Source organism: Camarhynchus parvulus, chromosome 1A (assembly GCF_901933205.1).
Source record: "Camarhynchus parvulus chromosome 1A, STF_HiC, whole genome shotgun sequence".
NCBI lineage: Eukaryota > Metazoa > Chordata > Aves > Passeriformes > Thraupidae > Camarhynchus > Camarhynchus parvulus.
In genome coordinates this window covers 64,340,191-64,365,982 of record NC_044586.1, presented here as the reverse complement: position 1 = coordinate 64,365,982, position 25,792 = coordinate 64,340,191, and the positions used below count along the sequence as shown (strand labels likewise).

The window sequence follows — 25,792 nt, the reverse complement described above, 5'->3', positions numbered from 1 at the left end:
TCAATGTTTTCTCCCTCTCCACTGTCAGCTTCAAAAAAATCACATAATCTTGCAGCATTATTTTTAAGATTCCTTCATTCTAATTGAAAAAAATATAAATATTCACGGCCATATTTCTACTACACTTCACTGTATGGACCACATGTCCACTGTCCTTCTGTCACTGTATCCTTTTGTCCTCCTTGCAGCATTAAAGGTCATTTATTTTTGTATTTTTCTCCCACATTGGATTTTATAAATATGCATAAACCAAACCATACAGGCCTCAAGGAACACAAGTGGCCCTTCTGCAAGAACTGTGAATACCATAAAATCCCAGACCAATTGGAACTCATTCAGTTCTGAAATCCAGTTCCACCTGTTCCAAAGGCAAATACCATGGTTTGATTTAGACAAAAAATGTTCTTTGAATTTGTCATTGTGAAGGCTACAGGAGCACAACCAAGTCTATGGAAAGGGAACTTGCCAGTACCCCAGACCTGCATTCACACAAGTTTACAGAATCACAGAAAGGTTGAGGTTGGAAGGGACATTTAAAGACCATCTGGTGCAACCCCCTGCCACAGGCAGGGACACCTTCCGCTATTCCAGGTTGATCAGAGCTCCATCCAACCTGTCCTTGGACACATCCACAGGTGGGACATCCCCAGCTTCCCTGCACAACCTGTTCTGGTACCCTACCATGCTCACAGCAAAGAACGTCCTCTTAAAACCTAACCTAAACCTACACTCTCTTGGTTTGAAGCCATTCCTCCTTCTTCTGTCACTACATGCTCTTGTAAAAAATTCATCTCCATCTTTTCTTGCAGACTCCCTTCAGGCACTAGAAGGCTGCAGTTAAGTCACCAGGAAGCCTCTTCTGCAGGCTGAACAATCCCAATTCCCTCAGCCTTTCCTCATAGGAATGATGTTCCACCTCTCTAACCAACTTGGTGGCCTCCTCTGGAATTGCTCCAACAGGGCCATGTCCCTCCTGTGCTGAGGACCCCAGAGCTGGATGCAGCACTGCAGGTGGGGTCTCACATGTGTAGAGTTGGAAGGGACCTCTGGAGATCATCCAGCCCAACCCCCCTGCCAAGGCAGGGTCACCTGGAGCAGGTGATGCAGGAACACATCCAGGTGAGTTGTGAGTGTCTCCACAGAAGGAGACTCCACAACATCCCAGAGCAGCCTGTCCCAGTGCTCTGCCACTCTTAAGGAAAAATTCTTCCTCATGTTGCGGTTGTGAAATACAAAGTTGTGTTTTGTGTCAGGTGTCTACAGGCAATTTGTGATTGTGATATGTGTGGAAACCAACCAGGGACAGTTATAAAGATGAATTCTAATAATAACTGAGGAAAGTAAAGCATGGAAGAAGGCCTTTGAACCTGTCTTTTGTTCACAATTAATCTTAGTTGATTTAGGAACATTTTGAATTAAAGCGTTAAGGATGTTGCTCTTTGCTTGCAGTTAAGCCTTAAAGAGTTTTGCAATAATAATCTTTTGAAGTATAATTTTAGAATATTGCTTGTATCCTTGAAACTATAGCTTTGGAATATATATAAAGGAAACATGCTTATCTCACGCCTTAACAAAACAGAGAAAAGCAGCTTGAGAAAGGAAGATGAACATCAACTCAAGGCTTTATACTTTTGACCAAGGGAAGCTGGACATCACTGTTATGAGATTTATAGTCCTTGCAATTAAAAGGTGGACCCACATCTGGGGAGTTGGACTTCACCAGATTGGATTCATCTTTTTTCTTTTGGAAACCGGACCACCACCATCTGGGGATACTCCTTCTTGGGATACATCCTGAGAAAAACTAAATCATAATAGTGTATAGAATTGTGAATAGAAAATTGTGAATAGAAACTGCTGATGAGTAAAAATTGGAATAGAAACTGCTGAGAAAGCTGATGAGTACCCCTACAAATACCTGTAAGCCTCAACTATTGGTGTGCAGTTGGAGGGAAAACTTCCCCCACTGTACCCAGCGCTGTATTGCTAATATTTACCATATTAATTAATAAATTGATTGCTGCTTGAATATTGGCCTAGTCAAGCTTCTTATTTATAACACGGTGGAACTTTTTGTGGTTTATTTTATGGCTATTGCTCCTACTCCTGTTGCTGGGCACTACTGCAGAGAGTCAACCAACTTCTTGGCACCCACCTTTGAGACATTTATTGCATTCATGAAATCTCCTCCCAGTCTTCTCCAGACTGGACAGGCCCAGCTCCCTCAGTCTCTCCTCACAGGAGAGATGCTCCAGAGGCCTCCTCATCCCTGGGGCTCCTCTGCAGCGGCTCCTTGTCCCCCGTGTGCGGAGTAGCCCAGAGCTGGGCACAGCACTCCCGATTGCCTCGCCAGAGCCGAGAACATCCCGCGCTCCCTCGTTCCGTTCGGCACCGCAGGAGCCTCTGAGGGCCCCGCTGCGGGCGCCGCCCCCGGGGCTCGGGGCGGGTCCGGGCGCGGTGGTGGCGGCGGCGGGGGCAGCGCGGCCATGGCCATGGCGGCCGCGGCGGGGGCTCGGGCCGTGCGCTGCGCGCTCTGCCGGGCCGGCCCCAGGCGCTGGTACCGCACCGAGCGCGGCGTCTACGGCTACAAACCGCGGAAGGCGGCGGGCGGGCGGGCGGAGGAGCAGCGTGGCGCCGGCAGAGCAGGTCGGACACGGCCGGGGCCGCGGCGGGCAGGGGGAGCGCGGCGGGGGCTGCCCCGGAGCGGGGCCCGGGCACGGAGCGGGCGCTCTGAGGGGCGGCGTGTGCTGTTCCCGGCGGGGCAGACCCGCTCCGAGAGCTCTTGGCTATGCTTTCTGCGAGCCTGGGGTGCCCGGCTCCGCTCCACGGGCTGAAGCGGCTGTGGGAGCACCGACTGCTGAAGTTTGCTCAGCGGAGCAGAACTCTCGGAGTTCTGCTGCTCGTAGAAGTAATTCTGCTACGTGCCTGTCATTTTCCTTTTGTATCATGGGCCTTGAACTGCCTGAACTGAGGGTGGTGAGACCCTGAACAGGTTGTCCAGGGAGGTTGTGGATGTGCCAGCCCTGACGGTGTTCAAAGCCAGATGGGATTTCAGGAGCCTGGTGTAGTGTCCCACTACAGGGGGGTTGGGATGGGCTGGTCTATAAGGTCCCTTCCAACCCGTTAACTTTCTAGGATTCCATTATTAACTACAGGTAACTCTCTAGCAATCCTGTGTTGCTTTTAGCTCAGTTTTACAGTGCAGAAAAGTGATTTCAAGCAGAAAACTCTTCTAGGTAGGAGTGTGGTCCTTGCATTAACTACACTGGCGACTGGTAGGAATTAAACCCTTTGCCCAGGAGGAGAAGTGGAACTAGTTGGTAGATCCTGGACACTGAGGCCCGTTACAAAGTAGCCTCCTTGTTAATGATTAACATATTTTATGTAACATTTTAAAAACTGTGTTTAAACGGCCTCCTTGCTGAGAGCATTGCGGGCGCTCTTAGCCTTACATCTGGGTTCTGTCCCTCTGTTGTAGAACCCCGTAGAGAAAAGGGGCTGTTTTGAATGGATTGACAAGTGTCAGAGAAATAACCTTGTGCTATGGTCTGAGAGTTGCATTGTTTTAGAAAACAAAAGCCTTCAGACCTGACTACTGTCAGTGCGGCGTTCTTACCAGGGTGAAAACCCCTCCACACTTTATAAGCAGGTTCATGTCATAAATGTGTAGCAGGTTGTGCTTGCAGTGTGTTTTATTGTTTGCAGTTCATCAGCCTGGTCTCTGGCTGTGCTCAATGACAGTAACATGGGTGACCTCTCAGCTGGTCAAATTCTGCCCATGTCGATAATTTTTACCACATTTGGCTCAGCACATGCTCTTGGCTACTGCAGACAGACTTTGTTTTTTTTTTTGAAGTCACAGGACCTGAATTATTAAGACCCAATTCTCCCGTCATTCCAGCAAGGAACAAGGAAGCATAAGTGATAGGATTGAATTGGCCTAGGAAATAAGACTATACACTGGTAATGTGCTGATCTTGACTTGCACATACCTGTTTGTAGTGGTTGTGGTTCACTACTGCTGTAGAGAGATTCAAAGCAAAATGAAGTAACTTTGCATATGTTTACAGGAGCCTAAATTATGAGGGGAACTGTGGGGGAAATCTAGAGTGTACTTGCTTGAAAATTGCTTTGGGGAGCAGATTTATCAGTTTGCTGATGGGAGCTGTTGTGGGGTAATAAGGTAGAAATAACTGCATAGAAAAGCTCTCTCTCCAGCCAGAACCTTGATGGTTGCCAGCAGACAAAACATTCCTGTGTTGATGCTTTAAGTGGATTTAATCTGAGCATGTGTGTGATGCTGTTCTGCTTTCTTTTTGGTTTTAGTTGACCATGCTCTTGCTCGTTTAATAACTGCCTATGCTGAACATGGCCACAAAGCAGCCAAAATAAACCCACTGTTTGCTGGCCGAGCTGTTATGAACATGGTACCTGAAATCCAAGAGCTGGCTGAAGTTCTTCAGGGTCCTCTCATTACTACAGGTGAGTCCACAGCCTCATCACAGCAAATTCTGTTCATGGGGGATTTATTGAGGGGCTGTGGCCTCTGTGGAAGAGTCAGAAAATTGTCAACTTCAGCATCCATATGTCTGTTGCAGAAATCATAGTGCAGTGAGAGGCTGCCTTCTAGCATCTTCAGAAATCATGAAAATTTGTGCTTGTTCTTACAGCTGCTGAGGTTAAATATTAATTGCTTGTGTTACTGTAACATTCTATGATTTACCACAATACTTTAAACTGTAGTGAAGGTTTGAAAATCCAGGGGCAGAAGCCAAGAATTGTCTTTTTTTTTCTCTCTTAGAGCCTTGCTGCAGCCTTAAACAAAAGAGAAGGGTCTCTCTTATTGCTTTATTTTCTCCAAAACAGGCCTTAGTGCTTCCACTCCTCCCCCAGAGTGACTAATAACATTTATTTCCCACCAGGACTTATAAACATGGGAAAAGAGGAGGCTTCTGTAGAGGATGTGATGGCTTATCTTGACCATATATACTGCGGGCATATTTCCATAGAAACAAGCCAACTTCCAACTTTGGAGGAGAGAGAATGGTTTGCTAAAAGGTTTGAAGAGCTAAAGCAAGAAGCATTTACACCTGAAGAGAAAAAGCACTTGTGCAAACTGATGCTGGAGTCCCAGGTACTTTGTTCTCTGTTACTGGATTGTAATAGTCATGGAGTCTGTCATGGATCCTTTACTGTTCTGGACATGATTCATGCAGAAAAAGAACAACTACTGTCCTGAAAGGCTTTGACAGTGTGCAGGAGGAAGAAGTACAAAGCTTTGCCTGAAGCAGTGCAATGCAGGAATCTCATTGGAGTTTGTTGCTGAATTAACTTACCAGCCATTACTGAAATAATGATGCTGTAAACCCATGAATAATCAGTCTTCAAAAGTGAGACACTCTTAGATTAATGATCTGACAGGTCATATCAAATGTAACTGATGGGACCATAAGGTTGAGCAGAGCTCTGTGAAATCTTGAGCTCTGGCTTAGCTGTTCTGTGTTTTCCTCTCACCCTCATGCTGATCTGTTTTACTGTCCTTAAAGTATGCTGTCCCTCAAGGTTTTGGAAGAACAAATCAGAGTTGGACTGAGGTTCTATCATATAGCACTGGCAGACATGGTGCTTTTCAGCAAGGAACCTTTGTTCAATGCCTTCTATAAGGAAGTGAATATTTATGCACTTATAAAATGTATAGAGAAAATTTATTCCAATACTTCTGTACTGTGAAAAGTTTTAATTTTTTCCCCTTTTCTTCCCATGTTATCCAGAATGATTGAAAGGTAGAAGAGCAGGATCTGTGAAGGTTGGAAAGGTAGAAGAGCAGGATCTGTGAAAGTGTCCCTGTTTCCAGTTTTCCAAGTGGAAGGAGTGTTAAATGTAGTATTTACCAATGACTGAACGGAAGTATATGGCCCACTTTGTATTTTTTGTAGCCTCTTTGGCAGTTAGAGGAATTTGATGGTGACACAGGAGGATGATATTGGGACCTGATGTGCTCTACTTTAATTTCAGTATGACCAGAACTGTACTAAGAGTATATAATTTAACCCTGACAGAAGAAAACTTTTATATGTGACCAGTTTTGTATACATTATTCCTTAGAACTGAATCTTGCTCAACTAGCAGTTGGCTCAGATCTTTGGGTGTGGCTTAGTCTTCCCTTCTCAGTTACAGACCTCATTTAGTTTCTGTCTTCAGTTGCAAAAACTAAAGAAATTTCCAGTGCTTCCAAAGCTTGGTCACTTATTAGAGCTTTCTAGGAGGTGAATGGAGTGAAGTGAGAAGAAAATGAAGTAAATACAGATTCATTTATTTTTCTTCTCCCAAGCATTGTACCTATGTAATAAGGACTGTGCCTAATGTAAATCAAAATGAAACACTGCTTTGCTAGCACTTTGTATCCTAAGGTTATTATGGTTTATCCTGTAAAAGAACACTATTCCTAAATTTCCACCTAAAACAGGTAAACTACCAAGGAATTTGTAAATTGATCTGGTTTTAGAATTCTTGGAGCACTTTCCATGTGAGACAGAGAAAGGTTGGTCCTCAATGCAACATTTTTCTGCTTAGAGCTGATTTTTTATAGTCATCATAGCTTCTGGTCTCAGACTGTGTGGGTGGAGAGTGAGCTGAGACTTTCCAGGGGTATGTTTAGATTTGTATGCCTCAAGGGTATAAACATAAATCATATTTCAATTTTGTAAACACAAGGCTGCTGCTTAAAGTAGCCTAATCCTGAAGTTGTCCTGTTTTTATCAGGAGTTTGATCACTTCTTGGCCACCAAGTTTGCCACAGTGAAGCGATATGGTGGTGAAGGAGCAGAGAGCATGATGGGCTTCTTCCACGAGCTGTTCAAGATGTGTGCGTACAGCGGGGTCACAGACATCATCATTGGAATGCCTCATCGAGGCAGGCTTAACCTGCTCGCAGGCTTACTGCAGCTTCCTCCTGAGGTAGGTGCCTTGGTTTGAAAACACAGCTGTCTGCTAAGGAAAGCAAGAACCTCTCTTGAAATGGAAAATGTAAACCCTCTCCCTGTGAATTATTATAATTTTGAAATTAAGGGGCTCTCAGGTGGAGAGCAGGAATAACGGTTCTTTTATTAGAAAAATTAAAAATAAAAATGCAGTAATACAAAATAACACTGACAGAGAATAGGACCTGACAGGCTGTGTGTCAGGGTCATGGCAGCAGTCCCATTAAATGGTGGCTGCAGCCCTCCTGCAGTGCCAGCTCTTGTTCTGTTGAAGCAGTGATCCTGTACAAGGGTGGAGTTTTCCTCTGAAGGTTCAGTGGTGGTGTGGATGGGCCTGGTCTTCCTCTGGGAATCCAGTGTAAAAGAAAGCTGCTCTTCTGGGAATCCAGTGGGAAAAGGCTGCCTGTGGTGTTCCAAATCCCAGATTATATCCAGGTAGAAATGCTTGGCTCCTCTCTCTGGGCAGAGCATGTCCCAATGGGATCATGGAATTTTATCAGCCATGCAGTGACACTCAATGGCCCATTAACAGAAGAGATCTCCCTGGAGGATAGGATGTGGAAGAGATAAAGAAAACTGCCCAATGAACACAAGATAACTGCCCTACCTCTAACAGGTGGCAATGGAATAGACACCTGCAGCTGCATCTTGCAACGTAAGACAGTAAGACATTTATAATCTCACAGGCAGCTGCCTGGTTTATTTGCAGTAAAATAAACCCCCAAAAGTTTGCCAAAGTTGTAAATGCTGGAGCAATAGAATATTACCTGTGTGAGAGTGTTCTCCCTTCCTATCAACACTGCAGTGAACTGTCTGCAGGAGACTGTTAAAAGAACTCTAATGAAGGGTTTTATGTGCTGCTTCTTACAAGCATCCTTGCAATTTCAGGAATAGGAGAGAGTTTTTCTTTCAACCTGTCAGTGCACTAGAAAAGGGTTTTAACCAAATCTGTTTCCCTGCAGCTCATGTTCCGCAAGATGCGTGGTTTGAGCGAGTTCCCAGAGAATTCAGCAGCCATTGGGGACGTTCTCTCCCACCTGACATCCTCTGTAGATCTGGACTTTGGCTCCCACAGACCTGTGCATGTCACCTTGCTCCCCAACCCCTCACACTTAGAAGCCATCAACCCAGTGGCTGTGGGCAAGACACGAGCCAGGCAGCAGACTCTGCTCGATGGTGATTACTCCCCAGAGAGTTCTGCACAGCCTGGGGACAAAGTTATTTGCCTGCAGGTATTTTGCTCATATATTGTAATTTGTATTTGTAGGACTTGCTGGACTAGAATGTGAACAGGAGTGTACATAGAAATATGAAACAAAACTGACTTAATGTATGATGTCAAGATCTGGGATCTTCTTTATGGGGAAGGAGGAGGGCAAGGAAGATTTCTAGGTGGCATTTGTGATGATGCTGGCGTTTAAATAATTGCACTTCTAAGATTTCTGAATACTGATTCTGATACCTCCCTTTATTTTAATAATATTCTGCATTGAGAGCCGTGTGTGCCTTTCCTCACTTTCGCATTTAAACTGCCACTGGAAGCCTTCTTTCAAATTAATGGGTTTGGAGAAGAGCTGTCAACAAGGCTGCAAAATGTTCAGGAGGATTTAGAATTTTGTCATGGTACTGTTGAAGACTCTGCTGGAATTAGTTTTTACTCCTTGAAGTGACTTGTATAGCTGTAGAAGCAATCCTAAATAGTTCCTTGATAAATTTTCTTCTCTCACATTGAGTTCAACTTGGAAAAACAAGTGAACTGGACTCTTAACATTTTAAAGCCAGGGTTAAAAACAAGTTGGGCAGAAATGTTCTGTAAAGTATAACAAATATGAGGAAGTTACATGTAGGAGTGAGAACGTATTTCAGTTAAAAAAATGTTTTGCTTTTTTCTGGAAGGGTGGGATATTGTGAAAAAGCAGACTTGAGAATACCAAATATTCTGGGCTTATAAATTGGGGTTCTTAGTTTTTTATTTTAAAAAAGTCTTTAGAGCTTGCAAGTGTGGCAAACTTTTGCTGCTCAATGTGCAGCTAAAAAAAGATGTCTCCATCTTTCAGTGCAGATATGTCTTAGTTTGAGAAGATACTATTGTTTTTTTCTCATAATGGTAGATCTTCACCATATAGTAATGAAAGTACTATGAGTCTTTAAACAATGATTCTTCAGGATAAATGGACCCTCCCATCCAAGAAAAATTTCACTTAGGATTTGTGAGGGTAAGTGATAGGAAGGACTGCATAGCAGAGAAGGGATACATTTGATTCTGTGCTAAACACCTCCATGTTAGTCAACTGATTCAAAGTATTCCTAAAAGGAAGAAAATGTATATCATTACTTGTGATAGTGTCTTTAAAAGGTACACAAGTGAGATTGAAAACAGGCAAATTTTTAGTTCCAACTTTTAACTACTTTCATTCAGCTAATTGAGAAGAAAGAGATGAAAGCAGGCACCTTGTGTTTCAGAATCTTGGTTTGGGAGTTTGACTTGGAACTTTCTGGTTTTACAGTGCTTGCTCTTGAGAAATATAAGTGTAGACACTCTGAATTGAGGTTCACACTGGCATTTTTTCTCTTCTTCAACAAGCCTCAGTACCAGAGCTTGAGGGGAGAACGACTAAAGATCAGCTAAGGTGCCATTGTCAGTGGTGAGCTTCATTGTCCAGGATCTGAAGGTCTTCTTTTAGCTTTTTGCTAATCAGCCCAGAGAAAAATGTGCCCTAGCAAAACCTGTTTCCACTTTTTTGGTAGAATGAGTAAAATCCTGCCTGCATCACAGGAATTGAATCCTCTGGGGTTTGGGATGCATATGAAAAGTCTTGTGTAGTTAGATAGTTGCACTGTCTTTAGGCTTTAATGTTCTGGGATGTGCTAAAGGCCATCAAGTTTTCTCAGATGTTTTAGGGTCTTCACTCAAATGCTATCACTGAGATATGTAGCCTTCTTAGGCAGCAGAAGAAACCAGGAGGGAAAGGTGAAAACCCAGCACTTCAGGAACAAGTGTAGCATGGTAAGGGATAGAATGGGGATGCTGGCTTGTCTCTCTTACAGTAGTTACCTTTGTTTTGCTGTGATATCTCTTAAAAATCTCTGTTGGAATGGTATAAAAAACCTGGTGCTGCCAGATAACTGGTTGATTGCACCTCTGTTATCTTGGTGTACTTGCAGAAGTCTCTTAAGGCTTGAACCCACTATTCCATAGCTAGAAAGCAGAACTGTCATCTGGTTTCAATAAGGAGCTACATCAATCTGCATAGTGACTTTAATCTGCAAATGACTGAGTCTGCATTCTGAGGAAACTGTTGTCATATTCATCAAAGGAGAACTGTCTTCAATTTCAAAACATGGAAATGTTAGATGATACTCACTCCAGTACCTCTAGCCTTTGTTGGAAACCTGGCTTGCCTATCACAGTATTCTCCCTTCCCCTTCCAAACTATTGTTTTTACTTGCAGCATTTGTTTGCTATTGCTATTTAGAAATGTAATGAAGAACTTAGGTTTTATTTCCTTTTGAAAGCTTTTGTTTTTGAGTGTTTCCATTTGTGGTATTTTCTGAGACCCCCATTGCTGGGAGGAAATGATGAATCTGACTCCATGTTCTTAGAAGGCTAATTTATTATTTTATGATCTCTGTTATATTAAAGAATGCTATACTGTGCTACACTAAAGAATACAGAACGGATTCAGATAGAAGGCTAAAAGATAATAATGAAAAACTTGTGACTTCTTCCAGAGTCCCAACACAGCCTGACCGTGATTAGTCATTAAGTCAAAACAATTCACATGTTGGATAAACAATCTCCAACCACATTCAAAGCAGCAAAACACAGGAGAAGCAAATGACATAATACTGTTTTCCTTTTTCTCCGAGGCTTCTCAGCTTCCCGGGAGAGAAATCCTGGTGAAGGGATTTTTCAGAAAATATGATGGTGACATCCATTCAGTTCATTTTCCACTTGTTTTTCTCTTCTTGTCTGTTTGGAAAGGTGGAAATGGGCCTAAGTCCCTGTTCACCAGCATTCAACTTCAGCCAAGGTGTAGTGAATGCTGTGGTGAGTGGCTCCCTTTGTTCAGGGGTCAGTGGTTGCTTCTGACTGCTGAACCTTTGCCATAGCCAGGAAACTTGCAGTCACCTGGACACTGGTGGGTCAGTTTTAAGAGATTATAGGTCAGTTCCAGGTAGGGATTACAGCAGGCATTCATGTACATATGTTGGCTGCTATGACTGTGTTAGTGATAGGCTGCATGAACTCTCAAGTCATGGAAACAGTATTCTGAGAGGGATTAAGAAGTGAGTCCAGCTGGAACTGTGTCTATTCCATGTACCAAATTTAGGAGGTCTTACTTAATGAGTTATGGTTTTGATTTTGCTGTTCCTCCAGTGTTTCCTAATGAGACTTTTCCATCTTCTTCCCTGATGTAGGTTCATGGTGATGCTGCTTTCTCTGGGCAAGGGATTGTTCCTGAAACACTGACCCTCTCTAATCTACCACATTTCAGAGTTGGTGGGAGCATCCATTTGATTGTTAATAACCAGCTGGGCTATACCACTCCTCCAGAGCGAGGAAGGTCATCTCTGTACTGCAGTGACATTGGTAGGTAGGGTTGAACCACAAGGAAGATTGCTTGTTGTGTCAGAAAGGATTATTAACTGCAGTGTAAGCTGTGCAATGGACTTTTTATAGGAACTGCCTGTCAGCTCTAGGGAGAGATTATTGTAACTCCAGTTTCGTGGTAGAGTAGGAATTAAAATTATTATTATTATTATTCTCTCCTACTAGCAACAATTCAGATGCTAAAAATATGCCCTCCCCTATCTGCTTTATGGAAAGACTAAATATCAAGAGAAAATCTTGTCACATTTTTACAGGATGTGATAAAATAATTGCAAGATTTCTGTGAAGTCTTTATAACTCAGTTTCTGTCATATTATTGACAGCTTTTGAAAAGGTATTGCAATGGAGTATATAGCAGATCTACTTTAAATCGATCTTGTTAAATTTCATAAAAATCATCTCTGTGTGTTTTCTGAGCAAGATTTTTACGTCAGATACTCCTCCATTTTTTCTGTTTTGTTTGTTGTCATGTGACCCTGTTGAGCTTTCAATTTAAAGATGAAGCTCAAGACCTTTCTATGCCTGAAGTAGAAGCTTTGTTTTGGACTGAATCTTTCTTAGTGATAAACAGAGGTATTACCAGCAAGATCAGAGACATAGTAGTTAGTTATCTTGTATATGTCTCCTATAAGTAAAAATATACTTTTCTGTGCTTTTGACCTAACATCAAGTGTTTGTCTTATGGTTTCATCAAACCAAACAAATAGATTTATTAAATCTGGTAAGGTAGATAGCATATGTTATTGCTGTTTTCTCTGGGCTGGTTTTGTGTTATGGATTGTTTTTGTTTGGTTTGGTTTTTTTGCCTCCATCCTTAGTTTTCCTTTCTTCTTACCTGTCAGTGAAGAGGGGCTGTTATGTAGCTGAGCTTTATTATTTTGCTAGAGAGGAAAACTTGGCATGAGCCAGGAATGGCTGAAACTGGCATGAGCCAGTTTCCAGAATTTGGACAGATAAAGTACAAAAGTAGCACTGTTGCTTGCAGCCAAATTGTCAGACAGGAGAGGGTGTTAAGATATTGAAATTTTACAGTGTTCTCTTTAATGAAGAGATTTTTCTGCCTGGAGGAGCAGTGGACAGAATGATACTCCCTACTAATAAGGGAGAAAGTTGCTTTTGGCTTGTATGAATTCATAGTAGAGACAGCTTAGGATAAGAAGGAAATAAAACTCAATTTTTGTTTGAAAGAAAAGCAATCAGGTAGTTCTCTCCCAGTTCCTGTAGACTACCAGATTAATATGATGCAGGAACTGTGTGTAGAAAGTCCTCTGGGAACAAAGTGCTCATAAAGAAGTTGTGCTTAAACTGACAAATACAGCAGGTTGGGCTAATTGCATGTTCTCTCAGGCAAGACTCCTCTCCTTACCCCAGCTCTCATCACAAAGAACATCTTTTTTTTATTTGTTTTTAGTATACTTACTTCACATGGGTTGTCTGTTGTTTCAGCAGAGCAGATGTGTGTGTGCTTTCTTTGGAAGGGGTTGGGTGTGATTGCTGCTGTGTTTTGAATCCCTGGGCAGGTAAAATCGTTGGATGTGCAGTAATCCATGTGAACGGGGATGATCCTGAGGAAGTTGTCCGTGCCACACGACTGGCGGTGGAGTACCAGCGCCACTTCCGCAGGGACGTCATTGTGGACTTGCTGTGCTACAGGCAGTGGGGCCACAATGAGCTTGATGAGCCCTTCTTCACCAACCCCAGCATGTACAAAATCATCAGGTAAGGGTTGCACCACCAAAATATATCTGCACCACCTCAAGTCTTGCTGCTGCAACAGAAGTGTCTGTGTGACATCCTTTAACATATCCACAGGTCTTTATGTAAGGTGTAGCTGGACTGTCAGGAGCCCTTGAATACAGTGTGAGTCTGATAATATGTTAATGAGCAATCATTACAGTTGGCTCTTGAATGTGTGGCTTGGTGCTTTTTGGAGAACAGTCTTGGACATAGGTTTTGGATTTCAAATTTGTGACCACTGGTAATAAGAGGGCAAAGTTGCCTTGTGTGTGCCAAGCAGAAGTATGCATGTTGTGGGAGAATGGGCAGGAAGCCAGTGTGATGTTTGTCTTGTCTTTGCCTGGTCATCTTTATCAGCATTTAAATGTATACAGATTCCATCCTTATCCCCAAAGAAAAACACACAAAAATTCACTTGCCAGTGAATTCTGGTATCTTAGGTGAAGAGTTTATGGAATGGTTGCCTTGATTCTCTCCAATGCACAAATCCTACTGTGAATTTCTCTGAAGAAAATACGCATGATAGCACAGAGGTGGTTTGGACTTGTTTTTACCTGTAACTTCCAACTACAGCACTTTCACTTTTTTAATAAAGGACTAGAAAACACATCTCTAAGAGAACTGTTACCTTTTTGAAAATGGCAGGAAACTGAACTTCATGCAAATAAATATAATGCACCAGGACACCATTTATATGAGTTTTCCATGGCACCTGACTGTAGTAAGGTGGTATTTCCTTGTTCTGTGATACTGGTGTTAGGCTTAATATGTGATTTGAAAAAATAAATAAAAAACAAATAAAACTATGTGGTTTGATTCCCTCCCTGGCAGGTCCCGTAAGAGTATCCCGGACACGTATGCAGAACACCTCACAGCTGCTGGGCTCATGACTGAGGCTGAAGTGGCTGAGATAAAGACCACGTGCTATTCCAAGCTGAATGATCACCTTGCCAACATGACTTCATACAGCCCACCCCCTACCAACCTGCAGGCTCACTGGAAAGGCCTTGTGGAGCCTTCTGCCTCAATCACCACCTGGGACACGGGCATGCCTGTGCCTCTGCTGCAGTTCATTGGGGCCAAGTCTGTGGAGGTGCCTGAAGAGCTCCAGATGCACAGCCATCTCCTTAAGACCTATGCTCAGGTGAGTAGAGCATCATGATACCTCTGATCCATGGCTCAAACCTGTTACAGGGTTGCCAGTTACAGAATACCGCATGGTATTCTCTAGGAAAAACAGCTCACTCTGTTTCAAGGCTGACATGATGCCATTTTTCCTCCAGTTTTGAAGAAAGATTTTCCCCCATGTACTTTAGTTTGTTGTTTCAACAATATTTTATTGCAATGAAGAAAAATGCTTATAGAAAATAGAGTTTATTATTCTTGCAAATAGAAATAAACTATTACGATAAGCTACTAACATTTATATGGTTGGTAATTAGAATGAGTGCTTTGTAAAGGAATGACTCAGGAACCTGGCAATAGTGTACACAGTTTCTAAAGCCAGTGGTGGGTGTTTTATAACTTATATATATAAACACTACACAACATGTGGCCTAGTTTGAAGTCTGGGTTTGATAGCTCCTAAGTTGGTGTTTGGTTTGGATCAGTTTGGGGTTTGTGAATGTTTCCCTTTGATGGATGATGAGTGTGTGCAGGTGTCTGCTTGGCAGCCAGAGAGAGGCTGTGAGTATTTCAAAAGACTGGTGTTTTTGTCTTCCCAGCCCAAGGCAAGAACTCCACAGCTCAGTTTGATCATTTGTCTGCAGTTCTGCAGGCCAGAACAGGGAAGAGTTCTGGAGACTGAAATGCTTACACCTGGTATCTTTCATCATTGCTAACCAGACAGACCAGAAGTCTGTCAAGACTACACTCTGTGCTGTGCTAAGATTTTAAATATTTTCTGACTAGGATTACTTAATCAGTCCATAGTTTCTTGACTGGGAGGTGAACACATGGATCACCTATGGTTCTGTGGTCCTCAGGCAACCTTCTTTAGGATGTGCTGAAATAAGACTCTGTATTCTAATGCAGCCTAAGCTGGCTGCAGGAATATAGCATTTCTCTCCCTAGTGTGTTGCTTCTAATATTAGTCTGTTCCACAAAAAAGCTACAGATGGAAAAAGACAAAACAGTTATTTTTTTCTTCTTCTTTATTTGCTTAGTCAAGAATTCAAAAAATGGAGGAAGGAAAAAAGCTGGACTGGGCAACAGCTGAAACTTTAGCATTTGGTTCTCTGCTGAGCCAAGGTAAGAGGCAACTAGACAGGAGACAGTAAAATATTTTTGCTTTAATGTCAATAAAGGACAACATTAGTTTTCTTAGGTGCTTCTAAGTAAAAAGATTGCTATGATTTATAAATTTGACAATTTGCATGGTCTAAGAGAAGGTAAATATGAATTCTACGTGTCACTAATATTTGTAGACTGAATCTTAAATATCTTCAAAGAACTGTAGCTCCCTCTCACTCCCCAAAAACATTTGTGCATAGAGCTGAGCACAAGCAGTGCAGCTGACATCAGTGTGGCTCCCAAGTACTTTCTGTGCTTTATGCTACTATTTCTTCTCCCTCCTCTCTAGCCCGAATTCAAATCTCCATTTACATATGATAGAGAATGCACTTTTTTTTTTTGCAGTTTGCTTCAGTAAATTGAACCATTTTACCCAAAATAATGTCAGAGCATCTGTGTGCTTGACAGTTGGAGCTGTTGCTGGTTAAGAATTGCATCTCAGATTTGATGTTGCTGATGAGGGGAAATCCAAAAAGAGATATAACAAGAGACAGAATTATGTCCTGCATGTTTTCTTTTTACATAACTTGCTGATCTGGTGTTGTGTTTATTGCTTGGCAAGGGTTTAATATCAGACTAAGTGGACAAGATGTTGGCAGAGGAACCTTCAGCCAACGACATGCGATGCTGGTTTGCCAAGAGACAGATGATACCTACATTCCTCTGAATCACATGTCCCCAGACCAGAAGGGTTTCCTAGAGGTAGGTTCTGTAGCCCACAAGACCACCTTCTTCAAACTGTGCTGAAACAATGCATTTTTTAAAGCTGCTGAGACATATGTAGACCTAGGGAATGTTCTGGCAAACCCCAGATACAAGGACATAAAAACTGTCAGGGCATCCCTATTCCTTGTCATTATAAATTACAACTTTAACAAGGGGGTTTGCTTTTCCTTGAGACATCAAAGGTTATTCTTTTCCCTTCAGTGCCTTCATTCAAAAGCAAAAAATCAGTGCCTATCAATTGCCTTTAGGACTGTGTGTTGTCAGCACTGTTTGTCTGGTTCCAGTGCTTCTTAACCTTTGGTTGTCTTCTTCCTCATCCACCCCTCCCAACAATTTCCTTTTGTTAGGTGAGTAACAGTCCCTTGTCTGAAGAAGCTGTGCTTGGTTTTGAATATGGAATGAGTATTGAGAGCCCTAAGTTACTCCCAATTTGGGAAGCTCAATTTGGAGATTTCTTTAATGGAGCCCAGATAATATTTGACACATTCATCTCTGGAGGTGAGTGTACAAGGAACTAATATATTTAAGAATTAATAATTTTTAGAAAATCCTTCCTCTTTCAAGTAAAAGGGCAACATGTTGTGGAAAGAATTCTGTTTTCTCAAGGAGTCCTATGAGCTTGCCTGTGAGGTTTTGACTTCTGTGCAGCTTTTCTCTAAAGACAGTGTATCTAAAATGAAAGACTCCTTGGCAGAGTACAGTCATTACAAAAGGACAATTAATTTTACTAATAGCTTTTCTTCCCAACCACATGTATTTTACTGTGTGTATATATGGTTTGTAACTTTATAGGCTGTACCTTTCCTTTATGAAGCATCTGAAAAATTCTTGAAGCAATAGAGAAGGAAAATAGTGATTATTTGAAAGAAACAAACAAAAAACCTCCACAACACCTTACTAAGTTTGACTCTAACATGTTTTTTGAGTGCTCAGATATAAAACCTCTGTAGTCTTAGATGGAAATTCAGAGGCCCTCTAATCCCACCCAAATTCTGGATTTGATTGTAATCTCTTTTATAGTGCAGGAGGTTTGGCAGAGCTCAGGGGAACGAGCACTGCTGTGTTAACCAGGACTGGCTCCCAGGATGCTGCTGGGATCACACCCGCAGAGATGAAGTTTTAGATTTTCACTGAGTCATTTGCTTCATGTGGAGACTTAAGTCTTCTGGGAGCCCAGAGCTACCTGATGACTTCAGAAACTTCAGCTCACCTTACATGTGTTATTTCACTGTAAGGAACCTCAGGGCAAAATGCCAGCAGCATGTTTCAGGCTTGTATTTAATGACCTGGAAATTGGCTATTCTTTTTCCTGAGCAGTTTGTGCAAATTAATATGTTCTGTGACTTTATGTTCTGTGGAAATCATCCTTTCCTTCCTCCTCATTCTGTGTTTCTAGGTGAGGCTAAATGGCTTCTGCAGAGTGGGATAGTGATTCTTCTTCCCCATGGCTATGATGGCGCAGGCCCTGAGCACTCGTCCTGCCGGATGGAACGGTTCCTACAGGTACCACCACAGCTCCCAGGGTCACCCATCCCAGCACAGCACTGGCAGTCAGAGCTCTGGGAGCTGGGCTGCAGTGTGCTCCAAGGAGGCACAATCTTACCAGTTCAATGCTGAAGCCATTTCTTCTCTGGAGTTTTTTCTCTCTTGAATTTGGATATTTACTAATCTGCTCCTGTACAGATCAGTGTGCCTCGTATGCCTGGATTCTTTCTTGCATTTTAGTCTCACTGCTTGCATTTGACAAGGTATTGCTGTGTTGCCCCTGTACAGATGTGTGACAGCTCAGAAGAGGGTGTTGATGGTGACCAGGTCAACATGTCAGTTGTGCATCCCACCACCCCAGCACAGTATTTCCATTTACTCCGGAGGCAGATGGTCCGAAACTTCAGGAAACCTCTCATTGTTGCTTCTCCCAAAGTGTTACTCAGGCTTCCAGTAAGCTGAAAAATGTCCTTCCTCCCTTTTTTTTTTCTTCTCTTTTCCTCTTTTGTGTTCTCTTCCTTTTTTTTTAACTTCTTCTGTGTTCTCCGATTGCTGTTTTGGGGTCAAATCAGTGGAATTTTTGCCTGTTTGGGGCCAAACAGGTTTAGGATTAAAGCTGGGTGGAGGTGAGCTAGAAGCAGGGTTCATTTCTGGCCTGATGGTGTTCTTGGGAAGCTTATCATCTCACTTTTCACTGGGAATAGGAATATAAGGGAGAGGGAGACTTTGTATTTTGTACTTACCAACCCTGTCTCAGTATTCTTTCTGACTCTGGCCTGAGGGAAAAGTAGCAAGATTTGGTAACTTCCAACTCTTCCCCCATGTAGGCTGCTGTATCAAGTTTTGAAGAAATGGCCCCAGGGACAACATTCAAGCCTGTCATTGGTGACTCCTCAGTAGATCCTAAAAGGTAGCTCTGCTTTCTTAGAGGAGAAGCTCAAAAGAGATGTCCTGTCCCTTTCTCCTACCCAACAGCTTCAATTTGAGGTGGTATGAAAGAGGTGACTTTGAGGGGAAATGTTTTATGGTAGGTGACTGTGGTTAGTTTTACTTCCTCTCCTTTTCCTCTGGTAACTCTTGGTAGTTACCCCATCTGTCTGCAAAGCAGGGAAGTGTTTAGGCTGTCACCCCTTGGCCTCACAGGGAGTTTGTGACTGTAGTTACCAACCCGATGGGGCCTATTCTGCACCATGTCCATTAGCTGACAGTCACTGGAGCAGCTGTGACATGAATTATAGAATCATAGATTTGTTAAGTTGGAAAAGACCCTTTAGATCATCAAGTCCAACCACAGCCCAATACTGCCAAGTCCACCACTAAACCATGTCCCAAGTGTCACATCTAGACATTTAAATACCTCCAAGATGGTGACTCCACCACTGCCTTGGGAGGCCTGTTCAAATGCTTGACCCTTTCAGTGAAGAAATTTTTCCTAACATCCAATCTAAGCCTCCTCTGATGCAACTTGAAGCTGTTTCCTCTTGTGCCATTGTGTGTTACTTGAGAGAAGAGACAAACTCCCACCTGGCTGTGACCTGTCAGGGAGTTGGAGAGAATGAAAAGATACCTCCTGAGCCTCCTTTTCCCCAGGCTGAGGTCCCCCAGCTCCCTCAGCTGCTTCTCACAAGACTTGTGCTCCAGACCCTTCACCACCTCTGTTCCCTTCTCTGGATGGGCTCCAGCTCCTCAATGTCTTTCTTGTCATGATTGGCCCAAAACTGAATCCAGAATTTTTGTTCTGGGGCTGGAACACCTGAGCTGATGATGTGGGGCAATAACAAAAGTATGTGTACATCTCTCTACTTTCAGATGTTACAGTGAATCCTGTTCATAACAACTAATTCAGCCTTAATATTTTTTCCCCTGATCTGCTGCTTGTCCCAGCAGTACCCAACTCTGAACCTCCTTCCTCTTCACTTCCTGACCCCCAATCAAAAGGCTGGAAGTACCTTAGCATCTTGGGTTTTTAAGTGGGATGGTGAGGCACAAAGGGTGTAGTTTATCTCATTGCTTTTTCCAGTAAGATTAGGCAGCCAAGACCTCTGTGACTGCAGAGGTGTGGTGTCTCCCAGCAGGCAGTCCTGCTTTGGCATGGCAGAGAATTGTCCTCTGGAGGGACTTTTCTCCCTCTGGTTTATTTTCTACAGATGACTAGCTTTGACTGGGTGTTTAATTTTTAATAGTCAGAGCTAAGAGAGATCAATCCCATTGTAAGGTGACTTTACCAGAATTACTGAAGAAACAGGACCTCTGGCATACTGTGCTCAAAGGTTAGTTTGCCAGCTGTTGGAGGGAGTGGGAGGGAAGGGAAGGCAAGGAAGAGAAAAAATGGTCTAGGGAAGCAATTTAGCTCTATGAAGTTGTCTGTGAAGTTTGACTGTTTTTTTTGGTTGGAAGTGTTCTTCCGAGCTGTTCTGCATTAAGTTTCTGTAAAACACTAAATTTGGAAACATTATTTTTTATTTTTTTTAGTGTCACCCAAGTGGTGCTGTGTTCTGGAAAGCATTACTATGCTCTGGTGAAGCAAAGAGAAACACTGGGAGAGAAGCAGCGCAGCACAGCTATTCTGAGACTTGAAGAGCTCTGTCCTTTCCCTCTGGAAGCTCTACAGCAAGAGCTGAGCAAGTACAGCCATGCAAAAGGTCAGCCAAACTTCTACCTTTGTGTTTCTAGTCTCTTTGAAGTACTGAACTAAATCTGTTGCCTTTTAAGATGAAGAGCTGTAGTGGCTTTTCCCTCTTTGTTCTCCCCCTCATACATCCAAGTGTTTCTGGAGTGGGATGTTTCAGAAATGTTTATCACTTGTGTTAAAAGAACTCTCTGCTATTGTTAGCTTCCAAGAAGCAGCACTGAAAATCAGAGCAAACCATTTGAGATATTTTTTGCATTGGTCTTTGCAGTCCAGTCCTTTCAGTAGCTTTTGAAAACAGCAGCAGAAAAGCAGAATATACACACAGTACACCCCAATGGTGGACATACTTTGGGTTTGATTTCAGTTCTGAGCTGCAAGGGAATTAAGTCTGGCATGCCTTCATTTCAAAGGTAGTGCCCAGACAAAAAATCTAGGTGCTACAAAAACAAAAAAACTGTTTTTCTTTTTCTGCTGAAAAGATCAATATGTATGTTTGTTATGTACCCTTATCCTTCCTTTAGTCTTCATCTGGAGTCAGGAAGAACCCCAGAACATGGGTCCATGGTCCTTTGTGTCTCCACGATTTGAAAAGCAGCTGGGGCTTAAGGTAAGATGTCCCCTGGGTGTTTTAGTCTTTAAAATGAGGTTTGAAGTTCTCCTTAAATGCAAATTTTTATGGTGCTTAACAAAAAACCTAATCTTGATGCCTAAACCAAATGTGTGTTCTAATTTCAGCTGCTTCTGCTCTTTATAGCACCATTAGTGAAGAGCAGGACTGGAGCTTTATTTTACATGGTGTTCAGTCAAAGCAGACAGGATAATGAAAGATCCCAAGTAGGGGAGTAGGAGGAGAATGCAAAGGTGCCATTTGCTCTGGCAGATCATGCACTATAAAGTCCTTGGAGCCAGGGTCTTTAGGAGATGAGGGATAACTTCCTGCATTACTTCCAGCAGGGAATGCCCAGTTATCTGACAGCAGATATCACTGTGGCATCAGGACCTTGAGATGTGATTCTGTCCTTCATTAATCATTTCCCCACAACTCAAATTTCAGCTCCGTCTTGTGAGCAGACCTCCTCTACCTGCCCCAGCAGTTGGCATTGGAACCCTCCACAACAAGCAGCAGGAAGATGTTCTGACCCACACATTTATCTAAGTGTTCAATGGATGAACTGCTCCTGATGTCAGTCATGTTTAGTGTCTCCTCCTGTGAAGAACAAAAGCCAGATCCTGAAGACTCTAGTTCTCCAAAATGGAAAAAAAAAAAAGGTGGAATAAGTTTGGTAATGATGAAGCAATTTTTTCATGTTGGGGCATACCTAACAATGAGAAGTGCCTGTTACTCCTGATACTTCTTTTTCGCTTACACAATTTTCTACAAAATGTCTTTATAAAGTTAAAAATCCAGTCCAGGGGACAGTGGTGAGGTGACTGTGGAATACCTTAAATCATGCTGCTTATTTGTACTTGACAGTTTCCTGAGATGGTGTGTGTGTGGAAACAGGTTCTGTTTCTTCTCTTTCTACAGAAATATTAGTACTGCTTGATCAAGTAAATGCTTCCCCATGTCTGGGAATGAGCCATTTCTATAGCAGAATGTTGTGGATTATCTTTTTTCTTTCCTTGAGGGCCAGGAATGCAATCTGTTGTGGCTGTTAGTGCTCTTCTCAGTGTATGAGTTGTTAAAGCAGAATTTCTATTGGAGGGACCATGCAGGATAGCTCCTGAAGGCTTCAGGCACCACTGTTCTTCTCACCAAAGGGTGAGAAATCACAAGGAATGGTTTCAGCACAGCTGTCATCTGGAGAAAGAAAAGAAGTCAGTCTTTATCGAGAAACAAAGGATAAAGGACCAAAACATTGAGGTTAAGTGGGAGACTAATGAAACCAAATGGAAGACAGGCATCCCAGGCTGACCCCAGTGTTGAGTGCCCCACAGCAGCATTCTCACCACCACAGGATTTCTCCCAGCATTTTTCCTTTCCTGGTTTCAGGGTGAATTGGCACCTCCTTGCTCTTCTCAGTTACCTGTGCAAGCAATGCTTAAGTAATCCAAGCTCATTGTGAGCCAGAGACATTTCTGAAAAGAAACAAGTGGGGTTTAACCAGACCCAGCACTCGCAGATGGAAAGTCATGGTAGGTGAGAAAAAGCAGGACACAGGCAGGGTGTCCAGTCACTTGGGGAGATGGCTCCCAAATTCATCTCTGAAGCCCGCTTTAGTATTTCATCCTAGTTAATTGACATATTCATTCATTAACTCCATATGACCAGAAGTTACCTCTGTTCTCTGATGTTTCACATCACTGCTTTAGCGCATCCATCACATCACATCCTGATTGCTCTAGCAAACTACACAACCTCCTGCACATCCTGAACAGCTTTATCTAATCAAAGCATATTCTGCTTTAAATTTCTGCTGATAACTAGAAAAAGGAGGCTGAAGAGTACCATTGCTTTGGCTGCAGCTGTAGCCAAGGAAGTTGTAGAGCACAATCACCAGCCTTGACTGCACACTGATGATTACATAAACCCACAGTTTTAGTGCACACAAGGGAAGAACAGACCCCATGTTTTGAGTTTCACGTGGCCCAAACTTGACCTTGTTACACACCATTCCCCCACAGGCTGTGCAGGTCTGGTTATCCGACCAAATAAAGGATGCTCAAGTGTTCTGACCCTGTTTAATCCTCGTGGTAGGATACAAAACTATTTCTGCAGTGCTGCTTGGCTCCATGTCCCCAGCCCCATCGGTGTGCCATGGAGCTCCCCAGGGATCCTGGGGTAGGAAGGGAGAGCTTTAGCATTTCCTCAGTCAGCTGACACACACTGCCTGCAGAACACTGCTCTTGTGTGATGGATAACAGCTCCCAGGAGCAAGGCAAAGTGTGTGCTGACTGAGGGGCTGACACTGTTTCTCCCAGCAATTCTGGATGCACACATTCCATCTGTGTGCCTTGCTGTTCCCTGCATGCTGGCTGGGACATCCTGCACACTGCTGGATTGCTTTTGCTTTGGGGAAAAGAGAAGCAGAAATTAGAAGTGACCCACAAGGACTGAGTCCAGCTCCTGGCCCTGCACAGGGCACCCCAAGAGTGACAGCATGTGCCTGAGCTGCTGCACAGGCTGAGTGAGCGGTAACAGAGCAGCTCCCAGTCCTTTGTCAGGAAGTTCAGTGGATCATTAACACAAGGAGAAGTGAGCCTTTATCTGCTGTTAGGTACAAGGAGCTAACTAGAGAGAGAGAGTTACAGGATTTGTGCATTGTGGCGTGTCAGGATTTTCAGAGAGAAGTACAAGTACAAAGGAAAAAAATAAAGACATGGAAGGAATGAGCTGTTGAGCAGTTCATTAAAGGCAGCAAAAGCTCTCAGAAAGAAAACACACCAGGAAAACGTATTAAAACAAGTATTTAGTAGCACTGATGTTAGTTTGGATTTAAAAAATACAGTCTGAACTTTGAAGATGAACAGTTCTGAACACAGTGGTATTTTGAATAAGCAAAGAAAACAATACTGCATTTTTATTTTTTTGCTTCTGTCAGTGAAGAAGGTGACATAGAAACACCTGAAGTGGTGTATCTGTGTCAGTATGGACTGAAGAAACCTCCTGGACCTTTTATCAATCACCAAAACAGTGGCCAGTGACTTAGAGAGAGAAACTGTAATTTAATTAACTTCTCAAATAAGTATGGCTAAAAATCTGAACAAAGGGTGATTACAACAAACTTCCTGAAGCTTTGCTACTAATACAGTTATTATTTGAAGATTGTGATCTACAAGTACACTGCCAGGCACGTTAATCATGGGCATTTGTCACACTGTACAAGAACTCTAGGTGAAAGTAATTGCTATGGAGTTGCTCATTAGCATTTGTTAAGTTATGAGTATATAAAACTATACGAGTATAAAAAACTTTTCTAAGTGATTTCAGATAAGGGAAGCTATTGAACAAAGTTGTTTAGGTATTGTAGCAAGGTCTCAGTTAAGAGGATTTCTTAGGGAATGCAGGGTGCAATCCAAAATATAGATTCAAACGTTTTGGGAGGAGTCCTAATGCTTCACACACTTTGTGTTCTCTTTTGGTAACTTAGCCTAATACAGGAAGAATTCAAACTTGTGCATCAGATCAGGTATTCAGAAGGAATAAATACTGTTTTTAATGGTCATATCTAAATCTTGCAGTAAATTCTGATGATCCTAATTTTATATGCCACTGGCTGTTGTAACTGAGAGCTCTGTAGGTGTGATTCTTGTTTTGGTGATTGTGGGATGATATTGGAATAGGTTTCCAGGTTCACTTCAGAGAATCACAGAATCACAAAATCAATTAGATTGGAAAAGACCTTCAAAACCATTGAGTCCAACCTATACTGGTCACCATCTTGTCAACCAAACTGGGCACTGAGTGCCACATCCAGGCTTTCCTTAAACACCCGCAGGGACAGTGACTCCACCAGCTCCCTGGGCAGCCTATTCTAATCTAATCTAGTGTCTAATCACCCCTTCTGTGAAGAAATTCCTACCAATGCTCAACCTAAACCTCCCCTGTTGCACCTTGAGGCCATGTCCTCTCCCCCTGGAGCAGAGCCCAACCCATACATGGCTGCACCCTCCTGTCAGGGAGTTGTAGGGAGTGATAAAAGCAGCCCAAGCCTCCTTTTCTCCAGGATGAACAATCCCAACTCCCTCAGCTGATCCTCATGGGACTTGTGCTTCAGACCCTTTCCCAGCTCTGTTGCCTTTCTTTGGACATTCTCCAATGTCCCAATGTCCTTTCACCCTGTGAAATTATCACATCCACCTGTCAGTACGGGTGGATTGGGCTTGTGAAAAATGCCAATCACTTGTTTTTAAAATTTTAAAAGTTTAATAGTTGTAAAATGGTTATTAAAATAGTAATACAATTAGAGTAATAATAATTTGGACAATTTGAATTAGGACAATATGAGACAATAGAGACAAAAAGTTATGGACGTCCGGGTACCTTTTTCTGGGCAGCACGAGCCTGAAAAAGGACCCACGTTAACAAAGGATTAACCCTTAAAAACAATAACCTGTTGCATATTCATTCATCTCATACATGATGCATAAATTCCATTCAAACACAAGATTCTGTCTGGTCAGTGTCAACTTCTTCCTCTGAATCCTAACAGCGCCTTCGAGGCCGGAAGAAGTTCGTTTCTTCTGATAAAAGGGCAATAAATTCTTTTCCTCTGAAAGATTCAGGTGTCCTGTGGCTGCTATCTCACTGCAAGTTCTTTCTTTAAAAAAAGTATCTTACATAGCATAGTTTCTATTTTAACATAATGTTATAACCTAAAACTA

The 25,792-nt window shown here is 42.6% G+C and overlaps 1 protein-coding gene across 2 annotated transcripts; it reads left to right on the top strand.

Moving 5' to 3' along the window:
- The first annotated feature begins 2,486 nt into the window (after positions 1-2,486).
- DHTKD1 (dehydrogenase E1 and transketolase domain containing 1) lies at positions 2,487-25,302 on the top strand. Of its 2 annotated transcripts, none has more exons than XM_030960611.1 (17): positions 2,487-2,646; positions 4,327-4,482; positions 4,923-5,134; positions 6,763-6,957; positions 7,943-8,212; positions 11,403-11,574; positions 13,116-13,314; positions 14,164-14,476; positions 15,498-15,582; positions 16,187-16,326; positions 16,698-16,848; positions 17,747-17,853; positions 18,124-18,288; positions 18,663-18,745; positions 20,308-20,477; positions 20,989-21,074; positions 21,522-25,302. In XM_030960611.1, the coding sequence occupies exons 1-17, from the start codon at positions 2,487-2,489 to the stop codon at positions 21,621-21,623; spliced, it is 2,766 nt and encodes a 921-aa protein (XP_030816471.1). In that variant the 3' UTR covers positions 21,624-25,302. The 2 variants fall into 2 exon arrangements, with proteins under 2 accessions (XP_030816471.1, XP_030816472.1); XM_030960612.1 differs by having other exon boundaries at positions 2,488-2,646; positions 5,010-5,134.
- The last annotated feature ends 490 nt before the right edge of the window (positions 25,303-25,792 follow it).

Excerpts from the sequence above, each read along its gene's own strand:
- DHTKD1 (XM_030960611.1), top strand. The coding sequence starts at position 2,487 with ATGGCCATGGCGGCCGCGGCGGGGGCTCGGGCCGTGCGCTGCGCGCTC. Across the intron at positions 6,958-7,942 it reads TACTGCAGCTTCCTCCTGAG|CTCATGTTCCGCAAGATGCG; the intron begins GTAGGTGCCTTG and ends GTTTCCCTGCAG. Across the intron at positions 8,213-11,402 it reads ACAAAGTTATTTGCCTGCAG|GTTCATGGTGATGCTGCTTT; the intron begins GTATTTTGCTCA and ends TCCCTGATGTAG.